Source organism: Pocillopora verrucosa, chromosome 13, assembly GCF_036669915.1.
Source record: "Pocillopora verrucosa isolate sample1 chromosome 13, ASM3666991v2, whole genome shotgun sequence".
NCBI classification, from domain to species: domain Eukaryota; kingdom Metazoa; phylum Cnidaria; class Anthozoa; order Scleractinia; family Pocilloporidae; genus Pocillopora; species Pocillopora verrucosa.
This window is the reverse complement of record NC_089324.1, coordinates 2,594,677-2,610,897: the sequence shown is the minus strand read 5'-3', so window position 1 is coordinate 2,610,897 and position 16,221 is coordinate 2,594,677. Positions and strand designations below refer to the sequence as shown.

Here is a 16,221-nt window from a genome sequence, read left to right as displayed (position 1 = left end):
AAATGCCAAACCCTCTTAGGGGTTAAAGGGTTGAAGAATACGTCTCACTTGGCGCCTAACTTACCACCCCCCCCCCTCAAAAAAGAAACAGTTTCATTGATCTTTACAGTTTGTTGCTTGCAAATATGTCGAACTTTCTATCTTGATCAGCCGAATCACTCAGAACTTTTTCCATAGTCAAAAAAGCTGCAGAAATGTTAACGTGAGTTTTTTGACTAATTGAAAGTTTCAAAATGCGATTAATTTTAGTAGGCATTATTCTCTTTGGTAATTCCTCAATAGGCAGGTACAACAACAGGATAATAGTACCCAATGTAAATAAGATCCTTACCACCTGTTAATAAGGTCGGACAGCACTTGCTTCGGTACCAGCTACTTTTTCGTGAGTTTAACTAACACTGAGGCACGAGCGACCTCAGTTTGTTTTGATCCTCGCATTTCGCATTCTCTATCTTTCTTCACCGTCATATGAAGCTTATAATTCTTTGGAAATTAGTTGTCAAATATATATATATTTTTAACATGAGTCGGTCCTGAATCGAGACCAAGACCCTAGGCAAGACGGAATTCATACATACTGTATGGTACTGTCAAGGAAATTTGTTTGACAATCAAGAGCTTCATAACTTGGTGATTATTTCTTTTATTCCCGTGATTCTGATGTTTGGTTCGGCAGTAATACGGTGAGGAGAAATTAAATGCGAATCCTTTGAACATTCTATGTTGATCAACCTTAATTCTTAATTTTTCATTCTTATCACGTTTTTATCGCGTGGTTTCCTCTAATTCTAAGAAAACATTAGTTGGTGCAAATAACGAGGCGAGATATGATCAGGTGTACTGGGTTTAGCAATCTGGAATGTCATAAAAACACGCTTTCATCGTGTAAACACGTCTATAAGGGAGACAATGTTTCCATAAGAGCACCTCCCAGTTCACACGGGGTCGGAAAGGCAAGTTGTGTCTTAGATCGATGTGCGTCACACAACGGTTGTCACGCTGTAATTCGTAAAAACGAAAAAGCAAGTTGTAGACATTACCACCACCAAGATGACGAATGCAACATGACGCCAAAACTTCAAGGTAGGGCAATCCTTACCTTTTCTCCCTTTTTCGATTTTTCGTATAGGTGGCCTTAATAGTTCCGTTATTCTTACCAGCCTCGACTACAACAACTACACAGGTAAGCTGCTTTCCTACCTAGAGCCAGTCCTCCTGAGTTCAGAGTGGAGCAGGTTTGTGAAGTGTTGGCACGCTAAGATAGACGGCTGGGCGGCATCGACATTCCATAGCAACTGTGATGGGAGGGGACCCACAGTGACAATCATCAAAGTGAACGATTACATATTTGGTGGATACACTGATGTGTCCTGGGGACCAAGCGGTGAGTACGTTTTTGAATAATCTAGCTTGGTGTCTAAAACAGAAAAAAAAATGTCCCCTAAAAGGTGTTTCTTGAAATTCTTGGTAACTTTACGGGCCCAAAGCCATGTCATAGGAGAGAAATCTAAGCAATAGTTGTTTGAATCGTTTCTCAAAACACCGATCCACCTTTGTTTCGTCACATGATATTCTCATTCTTTGAATTTCAAAACTATCCACAACTCAATCTTGAATGTAAAAAACAGCTTTTTGGGGCTAGTCCCAGATCGTACACCTGTCTAATCTTTGAATGCATCCCTGCGTGTCCCTTTTAATCAACATTTTAGGTACCTGTGATTGGTCTTTCGCCACCAAAGCCTTTTTATTCTCACTTAACGAGTGTCGCAAAGCCAAAACCAAGTTCATTAAAACGGGCCAATCAAAACATAGGACAGGAACAAAAGCTGCGCGAAGCGCGAGAAAAACACGATATACCATGTCACACTTGGTATAAGAATGACTGACGTATCTCAGGGCTCTGCTATGACCCTTCGAAGTGCTCTCGTTAATAAGACTTTAGTAAGGGTTGGTTAACCGCCATAGCGAGTTTATAGATGCTTCAAAATTCGCTGCAGTTGTACCCACCTTCATTAACTTATACTTGTCATCCATTCGTAGATCATCCCACTTCTCTTTTTCGAGAGACCTCAAGGAATCGTAGGATGGTCTAACAATTGACTAATAGTTCTAATGTTCTTACAACGCCACCCATAATACAGGTTCATGTGGGAACTCCCATGCTTAGAAAGCCTTTCTCTTCTCCCTCAGATCAACAACATCAAAGGACCGATCCATTTTGTTTTGTATCTTGATTTTCTTATCGTTTGAATTAAGAAACTATCCATAACTCGATCTTAAATGTAAAAACGGCCAAAAAAAAATTTGCTTTTTGGGGCTGATCCCTGATCCTATACCTGTCTAATCTTTGAATGTATCTCTGCATTTCCATTTTAATCAACATTTTAGGTTCCTGTTTTTGGTCTTACGCCACCAAAGCCTTTTTATTCTCATTTAACAACATCAAAGGATACAATCCTGTGAAGCTGACACAATACCGATACCAGCAATACGCAATGTACACATGTTCCTATTACGGACCCATTTTTGGTCAGGGACATGACATCCACATACGTGACAACGCTGTAAACAATCAGTACTCTCATACTGAATGCGGCCAGACTTACTCCAACCCCGCGGGTTATTCGGGTGAAAACTGTGGATTTTTCACAGGAAGTCGTTATTTTACTCCATCTGACATTGAAGTTTTCTTCGAAATAGGTAAGTTATTGTACAGAAACACTTAGAACCCTGTCGTAAATATACGATGATAAATATATAAACTCTATAATCCTTTGCAACGGTCAGGGATTCTAAAAGCGCATGCGCCGAACCATATTCAGCAGCGAAATACTATTGAGGTTATTGTAGCAGCAGTGGTCAGGGAACTGTATCTCAGTTCCGGCGTAGCAGTGCACATAAGGTAAATCAGGGAAAAAATTGATCTAGATGCCATGTTTTGCCATGACATTGAATCGCTGAGTCGGGCTGAAGCAGACAGTTCAACTCAGCTAAACTGAACTTTAGGTTTTCGGTTTTCGTTTCCCAGTTTTATACGCACTTGAGAAAATGTGTTCTCGTGAAATTTAGTTGATACGTTCTCAAAATAAATCCACAGGAAAATATTTAGTTAAAATTGGAACACATGGTTAGCACCCCGCCCTGTGAATAAGAACATCTGGAGCTCTGATTTTTGTTAAATACTCTCATGGTTATGAAAGAAGAAAAAACATCTTTCTCTTTTCTAGAATGTCAGTTATTATAATTTTCATTCGAGTTTCTTTTTCGCACACAGGTGGCCTTGGTGCATCTATTATACTTCGAAGCCTGGACCCCAATAAATATTTGGGAAAGCTGATTTCGTTTTTAGACCCAGTTCTTCCCGGTACATCCCCTACTGACTTTGTTAGGTGTTGGCATGCTAAGACTGACGGCTGGGCGGCATCGACATTCCACAGAAACTGCGATGGGAGGGGACCCACAGTGACAATCGTCAAAGTGAACGAGTACATATTTGGTGGATATACTGATGTGTCCTGGAGCGGAGGCAGGAATATCAAGTTTTTTTAAGTGAAAATAAGACAATTATATAGGATCAACTATCGTTCCTTTTGGGATTCAAAGGGGGAGAGAGAAGGTGCTGAAGGAAATTTGAAATGATGCTCCTCTGATAAGAGCGCTTAGTCTTTATTATTTTATGTTAGTTTTTTGGCCATCAAGATTTCTTCACACCTATATTGTCTATAGAAATGTTTCCTATTTGATACACCTACAGAACAACATTACATCCTAACACGTCTAGTAATGACAACACTTAGAACAAAGAGATCTTTTCCTTTAAGTCTCAAAATGTTTACTCGCTTCTCTTCAGAATAACTCCTCAAATCTTCCATAATTGTTTTTGGTACTCGTTTCAATACCTAAACTAGTAAAATATCTCCCTCCCTTTCACAAATCTCTGGTCTGAAAAAAAAAAAATTCCCCGTCTAGCTCATGATAGAAAATGAACTCCCCACCCCTCTCCTTCCTCAGGGGGTTTATGTTTTCTTTCAGCTTTTTAATGTACGACTACATTGTTCTTCTATTTCAGCTGGTTCTTGCGCTTATTCCTACGCCAGTAAAGCTTTTATCTTCTCTCTCTATAACGTCAAAGGATACAATCCCGTAAAGTTGACGCAATACCGAAATCAGCAATATGCAATGTACAGATGTAATACGTATGGACCCACCTTTGGCGCTGGGTGTCATCATGATATCTACATATCCGACGACTCTGGAAACAACCAGAACTCCTACACTAGATGCGGTTGTACGTACACGACTCCCTCAGGGTTCTCAACTGGTGACTGTGGTTTTTTTACAGGGGGGTCTCATTTCTCTCCAACAGACGTCGAAGTATTCTATGAAGCAGGTAATCAAGAGAAACACCCCTTTCCAAGGATAAATACTTAGTAGGGCCTGTAGCAAAATCAAATCGTGTATTGTAGAAATATTCTCAGAAAGTTGTGTTGCTAGAGTACAGATAGCTAACTTTTTTGTCATTTCAAAGGAATGTGTAAGCTTATAAAGTCTCTTTCCCAGCATTCATTTGAGTTCGTCACATAATAAGTGCACAGGGAAATATTGAGTTTAAATGGGATCACATGGTTAGCACCTTGTCCTGTGAATAAGAAGATCTGGGGCTCTCATTTTTGTAAAAAACTCCCACGGTTGTGAATTTCAAAGAAGAAATAACATCTTTCTATATTCTAGAACGTCTGTTATTGCAATTTACATTCGAGTTTCTTTTACGCACACAGGTGGCCTTGGTGCATCTATTATACTTAGAGGCCTGGACCCCAATAAATACTTGGGAAAGCTGATTTCGTTTTTAGACCCAGTTCTTCCCACTGCATCCCGTACTGACTTTGTTAGGTGTTGGCATGCTAAGACTGACGGCTGGGCAGCATCGACATTCCACAGCAACTGCGATGGGAGAGGACCTACAGTGACAATCGTCAAAGTGAACGAGTACATATTCGGTGGATACACTGAAGCGTCCTGGAGCGGAGGCAGGCATATCAAATTTTTAAGAGGGGACAAGACAAGTTCATTCCTTTTGGGATTTAAGGAAGGGGGGGAAGAGGGTGCCGGAGGAAATATTAAACGATGCTCCTGTGATACTAGCTCTAAGCCTTTATTTTTTCATATTAGTGTTTTGGCCATCAAGATTTCTTCACACCAGTGTCGTCTATAGAAATGTTTTCTATGTGATACACCTGCAGAACAACATTACATCCTAAAACATTTGCTTCAAGTCTCAAAAATATTTACTAGCTTTTCTCCAAAGTAACCCCTAAAATCTTCTATAATTGTTTTTGGTACTCGTTTCTATACCCAAACTAGTAAAATATCTCCCTCCCTTTCACAAATCTCTAGTCTGAGAAAAAACTCTTTGTCTAGCTCATGATGGAAAATGAACTCCCCACCCTTTTCCTTCATCAGGGGGTTTATGTTTTCTTTCAGCTTTTTAATGTACGACTACATTGTTCTTCTATTTCAGCTGGTTCTTGCGCTTATTCCTACGCCAGTAAAGCTTTCATCTTCTCTCTCTATAACGTCAAAGGATACAATCCCGTAAAGTTGACGCAATACCGAAATCAGCAATATGCAATGTACAGATGTAATACGTATGGACCCACCTTTGGCGCTGGGTGTCATCATGATATCTACATATCCGACGACTCTGGAAACAACCAGAACTCCTACACTAGATGCGGTTGTACGTACACGACTCCCTCAGGGTTCTCAACTGGTGACTGTGGTTTTTTTACAGGGGGGTCTCATTTCTCTCCAACAGACGTCGAAGTATTCTATGAAGCAGGTAATCAAGAAAAACACCCCTTTCCAAGGATAAATACTTAGTAGGGCCTGTAGCAAAATCAAATCGCGTATTGTAGAAATATTCTCAGAAAGTTGTGTCGCTAGATTACGGAAAGCTTACTTTTTTGTCATTTTAAGGGTATGTGTAGGCTTATAAAGTCCTTTTGTAGTATTCATTTAAGTTCGTCACGCAACGCGTTGCGTGACGAGCCTGACAGGACTTGTCTGAGTTGCCGCGGGGGGTTGTGGGTATTACATTCAACGAAATTGTTGGGGCCACTTGAAAGAACGGCTAAGTTAACAAAAAAATTTCAGACATGTTTGGATGCTACTATGGCTCAAAGATTTTAATGAATGTAACCGAGACGTTACAATTCACAGACCCAATCTTTCGACACTCCTGTCTAGTGCATTCATCAGGGGTGATGATGAAGACACTAGACAGGAGTGTTGAAACGTTGGGTCTATGAATTGTAACTTTTCGGTTATATTCATTAAATCTTTAAACCATAGCAGCATCAAACCATGTCTGATTATCCACCTTGTTGCTTTGTGAACATTAAAACAAATGTCATTCTCTCTGCCGCCTAAAATGCCGCCTGGTAGACGGGCTGGGAATTTATTAGCTTGTCGGATCAGTAATATAAGATTATCTAGCGAGCCAAACGAAGGGTGATGAAATTATCCACCTTAGATTCAAAGACATCACAACCAATCAAAGCTCTTGTTACATTTATTTGGCCAACTGTAATTTTTTCCTTTTCTTTTCCCACCTCAGGCCTTGGTTTGTCCGCCATACTTCGAAGTCTTGATTACAACCAGTACTTGAAGGTACTGTTTTCGTATTTGGACCCAGTCCTTATCAATAAAGAGCGTAGCAGGTTTGTGAGGTGTTGGCACGCGGAGACTGACGGTTGGGCAGCATCAACATTCCACAGTAACTGCGATGGGAGGGGACCCACAGTGACTATCATCAAAGTTAACAGTTATATCTTTGGTGGATACACTGACTTGTCCTGGACCAGCAGTGAGTAAAAATAAAGCAAACATCTCTAACTGTAGAACAGATAACAAATCGATTAGTTGTGGACTTTTCTAGTAGCAGTGAGTTCATCTTAGAAACAGAAAATATCACATTAACAATTGCGATCCCAAAGTAGATTAACTCGTAAATAGCCTGAAAACGCGTTTGGAACGGGTTTTAACTCAAAGTCCTGTTTCGGATTTGATTTTTAATTAGAGTTTGGTTTTGATTTGATTTGATTCTGACAGCTCCATTTCGTGTCATTTCCCCGTGTTTCGCTGTATCCATTATTCATATTGGAGAGCTGAGACGAAGGATGTTTAATTAATGCTCTCTTTAGATCATATGTTGCCTTTGAACAACACTACGGACCATATCTCGAGTGCTTTTTTTGAAAAGTGAAAATATGCTCTCGAGTTCTTTGAAATTTTTTCTGACAAATTTAAGTGTTCGGTTCTAGCTCGGCAAATAAAAAAAATAATTTTTTTATGATTATCATCATGTATTTTTTTCTCATTCGCATAGTTTCTAATGCTCCTAAATCTTTTCATTTTAGGTCCCTGTGCTTCTTCTTCAGCCAGCAAAGCTTTTGTTTTCTCTCTTTACAACGTCAAAGGATACAATCCTGTGAAGCTGATACAATACCAAAACCAGCAATACGCAATGCACAGATGTTCCTCCTACGGACCCATTTTTGGTGTGGGACGTGACATCCTCATATATGACGACGCTATAAACAATCAACACTCTTATACTAAATGCGGCCAGACGTACAAAAACCCCACAGGTTATTCAGGTGAAAACTGTGGATTTTTCACAGGAAGTCGTCATTTTACTCCATCTGACATTGAGGTTTTTTTCGAAATAACAAACTAAACACTGAAAACTATGCTGTCTAAGTAAGTATTAAGTAAGTATTGTAACAATAGAGTTAATAGAGTTAATGCCTCCTCACACAAGGCCCGGTTAACAGAACTTGCTCTGTATTCTCTCAGTGCTTAGTCGCTTATTTTCGTATTTAAAAAAAAGCGCTCTAATAGGTGGGAAATCAATAGTTTATTGTACCGATAAATATAATTTTAGTTACAAAAGTAACAGACTGCACTTTCTATTCGTTTACTAGCGTGATAAACTACCCAATATGTTAGTAGAACACTCAAAATGTTCGTAGATTGTGAGCAGTGAAAGAGTATTTACAAACTTTTCTCTCGTTCTTCCAACATCCTGTGTAGTTTGTTAAGCCAATGAACCGATAGAAAGAGCAGTCTGTTGTAAAAAGACAGCGCATTTTAGGCTGGCAAGGTTTAGGGCGCCTCCATTGGAACATCATGTTGTGGAGCATTCTAAATATCAGATCTTAGAAAAATGGAAATGTTACCAGTTAAGTAATGTCAATTTTTTTTAACTTCCTATAACTTAGATTATGTTATATGGGCATCATTTTAATCGTAAAGCAATAATTTTTTAGTGTTAAAATATATATTGTTGTAGCTTGGGTGTTGCACCGCAAGATAGAGGACTGCTCCTAGCGAAAGTGGCACTTGAGTAACTTCCCCGGGCCTCACTCGGTTACTCGTGATCGTGACACGTCCCCAGGCCTGATCAGAACAAAAATTGAACAGCGGGATGATCAGTTGTAGTAATTTCTGTCTTGTTACTTCAATTTCTGTCTCATGTCTCAGTTTCTGTTCTTATGATTTAAATGTTGTTCTCTTGGTCCAATTTTTGTTCTGATCTGTTGTGTTCTTAATTCTTAAATTCTCTTCAACCCGGGTTTTCTTTCATTTTTTTTGCCCATGAAAGGGGGTATAGGACACATCCGTTTTAAAAAAAGTTTGGTTGTTCCGTAAAGATCGAGGAATAAATTCGGCATTCTGGTGACATATAGACATACTGAATTATCCAAAAACGGGTAGTCTAGCCAAAAATCACTTTTGGTTTGTGGCGACACAAAGAGAGAGAAGTGTTCTTATAATTCAAATGTTGTTCTCTTGGTTCAGTTGTGGATCTGATGAGTGACTTTCAGCGTCAGCTAAATTCCTTTGCGTTTTTTTCGAAATTCTAAAAAATTCTCTTCTGTCGGTTTAGTTTCAGTTCTGATGAGAAGAAATGGAAATTGTTAGCTCTTTATAGCAGAATTTGAAAGAAAACATTGGCGCTGATCACCCCTCATAGTACAAAGCCGTGGTTGGATTTCATGTTCCTTCTTTCTCAATTCATACTATGCTTTACCATAACAAAAATCTAAAAGGAAATAACAAGAATATAATCATGCAACCCCAATATCAAGAACATGTCGCCCAAGGTTCATCTTCTTTTTTAATCTTATTTAATCATTAGGTTCGATTAGTCTGGTAGATTTTAACCAGTTAGAGGTGTAGCTAAAATCTTTAAACGTTTTTATCTTAATGTCAGGGAATTAAAAAAAAAATAGTATGTAGTTTTAAGGGGGGTTAGAGGTGGATAGAGACATATAAAGTCAGTTCCAGTCTCCAAGACAGTAAAGACATGCGAAAGGGCGAGCAAACCACAAACGGCAGTTGTGGTTCTCAGGAAAACAGCTGAGCGCCATATTTCGCAGGCGATTCCAGAGCCTGCTACAGACTGAGAGATAAGGAGATTTGAGATTTGCTTTTAGCCTTACCTAGCCCCGATATTTAACATATGTTAAACTTACCACGAAAAAAAAACTTCAGTTTGTGTAGAAACACTTTGTCGGACGGTTGATTCTTTTGAGATGTTATGTCATCCAGGAAGGAAGCCTTTTAACAAGGCCTATGAATGAAATTTCGACCTCACTTGTTCTTGATTTATCAAGCACGTCTGAACCTTAGGTCGATATCGAGTTATACAAAGAATTGGTCAAATATGATTTAAAACTTATTTGAACATCAACTTTATATCTGATCATAACTGTGCCTGTCAGGAATCAACTTTAATCCTTTGAATGTAGATAGAAAAATAAAAGTTCACCACTCGATTACTTTCATTGTGTTTTATTTCACCGTATTAAGACAACCTTCGGTCTCAGTTTTCAACGACTGATTGATGCACAATAGTATTAGAGCGATGAACCCAAAGTAAAATGTTCGCACGTGCACATCGCGCGCTAGATCCAACGAGTAGTTCCACCTTGGCAAAATTTCCCGTTGCTGGGCTTTTCCCGCGCTTTTGAGCACCTCCACATTTTCCCGCGCTTACTTACTGCTTTGTTCTTTCTCTCTCTTTTTCCCAATTTCAGCCATTTAATGTTTCCTCGCGCCAATCAACAGCTGTATATTTTCCCATGTTCGTCATTTATCACCTATTCCTTAGCAATCGTATTATTCTGCACTTGCGCTGTAGTAGCACGCCACTTTGCTTTACCAAAAATATGAGCTCGCGAAAGATTTTTTGTTTCCTGCTTTATGGCAGCCATTACACGCTAATTTCATACCATAACCGCCAAAGATTTATTATCATTGCGAAGATCAAACAAAACGAACGGATGCAGCTGAAAGAGTCGTAACTACCATAAAATCTGTTGATGTCATAGTTATCTGACTATGCAGTCTAAATAAGTACTGACTGAGTATAGTAACAATAAACTTACATCCTAGCATCATTATGCATATTCTCCATACTGTTTTCTATACATTTCCCTAGGTGCTCATAAGGAGAATTTGTTTATCAATCAATAGCCTCTTTATTTTTTATGATCATTTGTTTTATTCTTATAACCTAAATGTGTGATTCCGAGGTGATAATGTGAGGAGTAATTTTATGCTGGTCACTCCTAGGGGTCAACAGAACTTTCTCTGTTTCTGCGATCTCATCACACCGCCGGTGAGATGAGATCCCAGAAACATCATAAAATTTGCGGAGGAAAGAGTGGCTCTTTCCTTCGATCTTTTTATATAATTAGCTGATTTAGCTCAGTTACCACGATTTTCGGTTTCTTAAAGTTGCAATTAGAGTGATCACCATAACTTTTTTTCACGGGAGAAGTTCGTTTTGCTCTTACTGGCAAGGAATTATTTTCTGAAATAAGCAACTTTACAATCATCCATACCGTGTTCAAGAGATCTGTTTATTAACAGAAGCAACAGCACACGAAATCATGGTAGTACTGCGCATACTTGAACTCTGTTGTCAAATAAAAAAATTTTTGCGCATTTGTCAAAAGAGAGAGAAAAAAAAATCTTAATTAAGGTTTTTGAACTGCAGGATTTCCGGTCCAAAGTTCAATCATCTGAATCAATGAGAAATTCTATACAACAACTTGGCTTGCCCCAAATAAGTAGACACTCTTGCAGGAACCTTCTGTAAAAGTTCAACTGACTGTGAACAGGAAAATATCAGCTGTCTAATTCTTCTTCAGAAATATTTCCAGCAATGAAACTTGTTTTACATGCCCGGGAATATAAAAATTGGAAACAAGTCTATTTTTAGCGTTTTTCCTAATAACATACGCACATTGAAGACGTCAGTAACACGACAAAAAATAATTAATTAATTTTCCATCAGTTTTGGTGTGTTTGGTTCGTAAGGAAGGTTTAGAATTAATTTTTGTTTTCAGATCAGAGACACTTTGAATTGAAATTTTGTATAAGCTACGCGTCCTGGAAAGCGTAAGGCAAACGCTATTAAACAAAGTAAATAGTATTTTCGATGACGGTTCGAGACCATTTTGTCAAAATGATCTCAAATCTCTATACTACTCAACATGTTATGGGAATAATTTGCCGAAATTATCTTGTGAAATAATTATCAGATATATATAACAAAAGAATTCTTACACATCCGGGATGTTTTCATTTCTTAGAAATCAAAGAATAACAACCAAGTTTGGGGTATAATTTTTATTTTATAAAATATCTCAGATAATAGTATAGAATTAATTTCAGTAAAGAAATACACGATCAATTAGATGCAATAAAGTGTTAAATTTGTGATTAACAGATTAAAGAACGAGTGGTGAAAATTGAGCAATATTGTCCAGATATGAAAATTAAAAAGAAAAACAAAGAATTTTTTTGTGTGAAATGTGGTCAATTGATAGATATGAACCAGACACAGAATTTAATAATTTTCATGAGAATATGTATAAATTTACGAGAAAATCTGTTTATTATATCATAAAAGTGATTTTTAGTGCAACAAAAAAATGTCAATTAACGACAAAAAATAAGCAGAAGGTATTGGAAAGATTTGAACTGATTGGCACGATCACCAGTGAAATGATTGATAGTACTCATAACAAAATCAAATGTATGTCTATGCCTCTAACAGAATTATCAAAGCGGTCGTCAACATTTTTTTTTCATAGTTTGTTTTTATCAAATCGTTATTGTTAGAAATTGTCTTGTAGATATCAATAACATTTCCTTCTCTCTCTCCATTAAATATTCCCATATCAATATTCCACTTCTATTTTTTAGTTGTATCCTAAATTCAGATTGCACAGTTATATCTTTGAGATGAAAAGCATTGATATCAACCCATTTAGTAACGAATCAGTCGTGTCACGTGAATGCTACCTGCACGAACACCAAAACATCATACGTTTGCACTTGTCACCCCGGATACGTTGGAGATGGATGCGATTGCACAGGTACTTGATGCCTTTATTTTGTAATCATTTTAACCATCATATTCTTGTCACGTGAATGCTACATGCACGAACACCAACGGATCCTATGTTTGTGAATGCCACCCTGGGTTTAATGGAAATGGTCAAAACTGCACAGATGAATTTAATCTCTTTGCTATAATATTTAGAATACTCCTGTTAGAAGTTATTTCTAACACACGGTGTTCAGTTGAAGGTTTCTTTACTCTTCTCTTCCTTATATACAACTTATTACCTCGGGACTAGCTCTTATCTCAAGATGAAAGTGTGGGTCATTGCTTATAAAGGTGACGCTTACTGACCTGTCAATCTCTAACCTTCGTCATGCTTTTACACTTAATTAGCGGATCACGTCAAGCGACGCAGAGTGGAGTTCGCATACTAAGTAGGTACCTTCGCGATGTTTACGCTTTAAAAAATCATTTTCTACTTTAAATTTCTTAGTCTTACGGTCAAGTTCGGGCAAAATAAAAACAAGATTGACAATATAAAAATTATAACAAAACTACCGACAGAATTAAAATCGTATTTGAGGAGATATCGTAAGAGAGAATAATCCTCGAAGACTGTTACATAACGACAGAATAAACAGAAAATTCGGAGAAGAAAGGGCGTACCCAAGGTACCCCCCTTAAAAGAGCTAAGTGCTATTCGTGTAAGTTACTTGATTATAAATTCAGTGCAGAGGATGAAAACTACTACATGTTTACTCCTCAAGTCACCTCTAAGAAGAAGAGGTGTCGAGCGTGCTAAATTATACCTGTAAGATAAGACCGCCAAAAGGAATAAGAAATGATCAACTGGCGTATTATAATTTTTGCTAAATGGCTTATGGTAATATATTATTTCCATTCATTTTCAACGTTTAAATAAGTAAAAAAAAAACATCCATAATGAAAATTCTTGCTCGATGCCAATTTTGTCCTTTAACATTCCTTCTCGAATCTAACCTGAAGATGTTGGGATATACAGATAAACGTAGGTTGTAAACAACTTTTTTCACCGTGTAAATCTCAGGCAATATTTAGTCTCTGGAATGCTAATATAAAAATGGAACTTTCTTTTTCACAGTTCCACACTGAAATTTTCCATTTCTTTTTCCTCTAGTAGAATAGTTACGACAAGCTTTGTATTCAAAGTAATTCAAGTAATTCAAGTAATTCAATATTAAGACCCAGTAGGGCCTAGGGAAAAAAACTCCGAAAGGCCTCTGCCTGATATTTCAATAGTATTAGCCTACTCCTCCATTCACTTTATTTTTATTCGTTTCCTATTTACAAGAGGAGACTTGAACACAAAGCAAATGAGGCAAGTTTACTAACAACCTCAAAATCATGGTGGAATATTGTAAAATCTTAAGCGGTCTTCACAAAAGGAACTGATATCGGCTTGGTCATTTGTCAGCCTCGGCTTTTTGAACTGTATCAATAGACGGAGACTGTATAATTAATCTCATCACTGAAAAAAAGAGTGTTTAACTGTGCATAAATAACTCTTTCCCCGAGTGGACTATTTTCAGTTGAGTGTAAAAGAGAAAACTCGAAAGTTCATGTTTACCGTCATTGGAAAAAAGAGGGAAAAGAATAAGAAAGGCAAGAATAACAACAGCGGCAGCAACTACAATGACACTAAAACTGGTTGTAATGATTACAAATCGATCATTGAAGTCTTGTTTTGACTTTGCATCTCACTGGCTCAGCATCAAATTGCAAATATATTGTCTGAGAAGATCGCTAAGTAAAAAACAGAGAGAGGAAAAACAGTCACACTCCACTTGACACTCTACTGAAAACTGTTCTACAGATTGAATTAGTCTTTGTCAATTTGCTCTGTAACAATTTACCAGATAATTTATATATTTATGTGTCAATTTGCAAAACAATTTCGCAATAAATGTTACAATTTGATTCACATTTATGACTGGTACTTAATTTAAAAAATGAAGAAAAGGACAGGCGTCTTGATAAGCCTTATTAATTATCATTGTTTGAAACAAGCAAGGAAGCGAAGAGGGGAAGCTGGGAGAGGTGTGGGGAGGGGTTTGGAAGGATGGGGAGGGACGGGGAGGGGTGGGGAGGGACGGGGAGGGTTCCGATACACAACTAAAGAATAAAACTACTGCTTTCGTAAATAGTTAAGAATTGTAATGGATATCACTTTGAAATGCTTGGTTGCCATTTTCATGTTATGCAAGATATAATTGCCCAGAGTTACATGTTGCCTAGTGTTTCCATGTGATGAAAATATTTCAGCTCGGTCTCACTTGACTCTGGATTGTTCTCACCAGATATACGAATCTCAATTTCAAAATAAATTCTACTTTTTACCAACTTTTCAATCTGTTACCATTACCATAAATAAGAGACGATCTTTGAGCTAGAAAACATTTACTGAAATGGCAGATAATTTGCATCAAGAGGTTTTGTTTAAAACATGTTTTTGTTCACCCACCATGAGATTACGGAATTATCTTATGATAAACAAGTTATTTTTTTTGGTTAAAAAAAAGGCACTTTGAAGAATTTTGCATAGGCTGTATTCAAGTATTAACTCATCAAAAAAAAAAATACATATTTTTGGTAAACGTACAGAGCTATTGGGAATTATAGGTTTCACAAGAACAAGACTAAAAAACCGGCCAAGTTTTCTTTTTATATTAAAACAGTAGCTCATTGTGATCTTAGCCCAAAGAGAGACAAGTCCTGTTATTTATTTTGGTGCATCAGTATTGTTATTTCACTCAGCAAATTTTTTGAGGTTTTTTAAATCAAAATATGCAAATTTTTTTCACTATTTCTCAAAACAATGTTCTTCGTAATTTTCTTAATCTTTCGTCACTCATTTTTTTAAGCTCTTGGACAGCAGATTTCGCTAAAAAAGCAAAGAGGGTTTCTTTTATTTGTACTTTAAGGATGCAAGACGCCTCTTCCTCAAACTGGTTAACTTGATAAAAATTTCTTGACTTGCGAACATATACACCCAATATTGTATCCAATGTTGTATCCCTTATTGTGATGTGAAAATACCGCGTACTTACGTGCAGAGTACACCGAATATCTAAGTACCCAAAGCCCCCAACCGAGCATGACGCGAGGCAGGGGTCAGGGGTTTTATAATTTTATACCAAACAGCTTATTGAAAGTGGGTATCACTCCTTTATCACGCTAATAGTTGCCTGGGGCGTGATTCTTTTCTCTTTGTACTACTCAATATGGTACGCATGGTCCCTTATACTTGAAAAGTCGTTTAATTTTTTAATAATTACGGCTGATGAGAATTCTAGAGAGTCAAAGTGCCTTTCTTGTTAACCCAAAATTGCAAGCCTGACTCATTCCGCTGCAACAATTACTGTAAAACTATGCGCTTTCGAGATTGAAATAAACGGTGTAATTTAAATCTTGAATGCTAGACAGGAACAAGGAATTACTTATTAATAACATTTTTCGAATGACTATTTTAACAGCACCCATAGCTGCAAACCGACAAATATTGACCAAAGAGTCTTTTTAAAACAGTATTAATTCCTCTCTATAAAGTCTGTAATAATCGTGTACTATTATCACCCGATCAAAAAAAGGTGATATTAATTATGATCCCACTTCATCATTGTTTTAACTGTGCAATGTTTTGAAAATAGAAAAAGCTCTGTGTAATTTATGTGAGTCTCGGCCTGTGCCTCTGCATTTCGTAAACAAAGTACTGGATATTACCCTATTATGGAGGGATGTATGTGGGGTTTGACGCA

The 16,221-nt window shown here is 37.4% G+C and overlaps 1 protein-coding gene across 1 annotated transcript; it reads left to right on the top strand.

Annotated features, from left to right (window-relative positions):
* The first annotated feature begins 827 nt into the window (after positions 1–827).
* Positions 828–7,741, top strand: LOC131791921 (uncharacterized). Its single transcript, XM_066160557.1, has 9 exons — positions 828–1,083; positions 1,130–1,384; positions 2,389–2,700; positions 3,275–3,526; positions 4,070–4,390; positions 4,779–5,030; positions 5,522–5,842; positions 6,620–6,868; positions 7,422–7,741. The coding sequence occupies exons 1-9, from the start codon at positions 828–830 to the stop codon at positions 7,739–7,741; spliced, it is 2,538 nt and encodes an 845-aa protein (XP_066016654.1).
* The last annotated feature ends 8,480 nt before the right edge of the window (positions 7,742–16,221 follow it).

What these genes read in the sequence shown, in the direction of transcription:
- LOC131791921 (XM_066160557.1), top strand. Translation starts at nt 828, where the DNA reads ATGATCAGGTGTACTGGGTTTAGCAATCTGGAATGTCATAAAAACACG. An exon ending in TGTGTCCTGGGGACCAAGCG is followed by an intron (nt 1,385 to 2,388) that starts GTGAGTACGTTT and finishes TCAACATTTTAG; the next exon opens with GTTCCTGTTTTTGGTCTTAC. An exon ending in TGAAGTTTTCTTCGAAATAG is followed by an intron (nt 2,701 to 3,274) that starts GTAAGTTATTGT and finishes TTTCGCACACAG; the next exon opens with GTGGCCTTGGTGCATCTATT.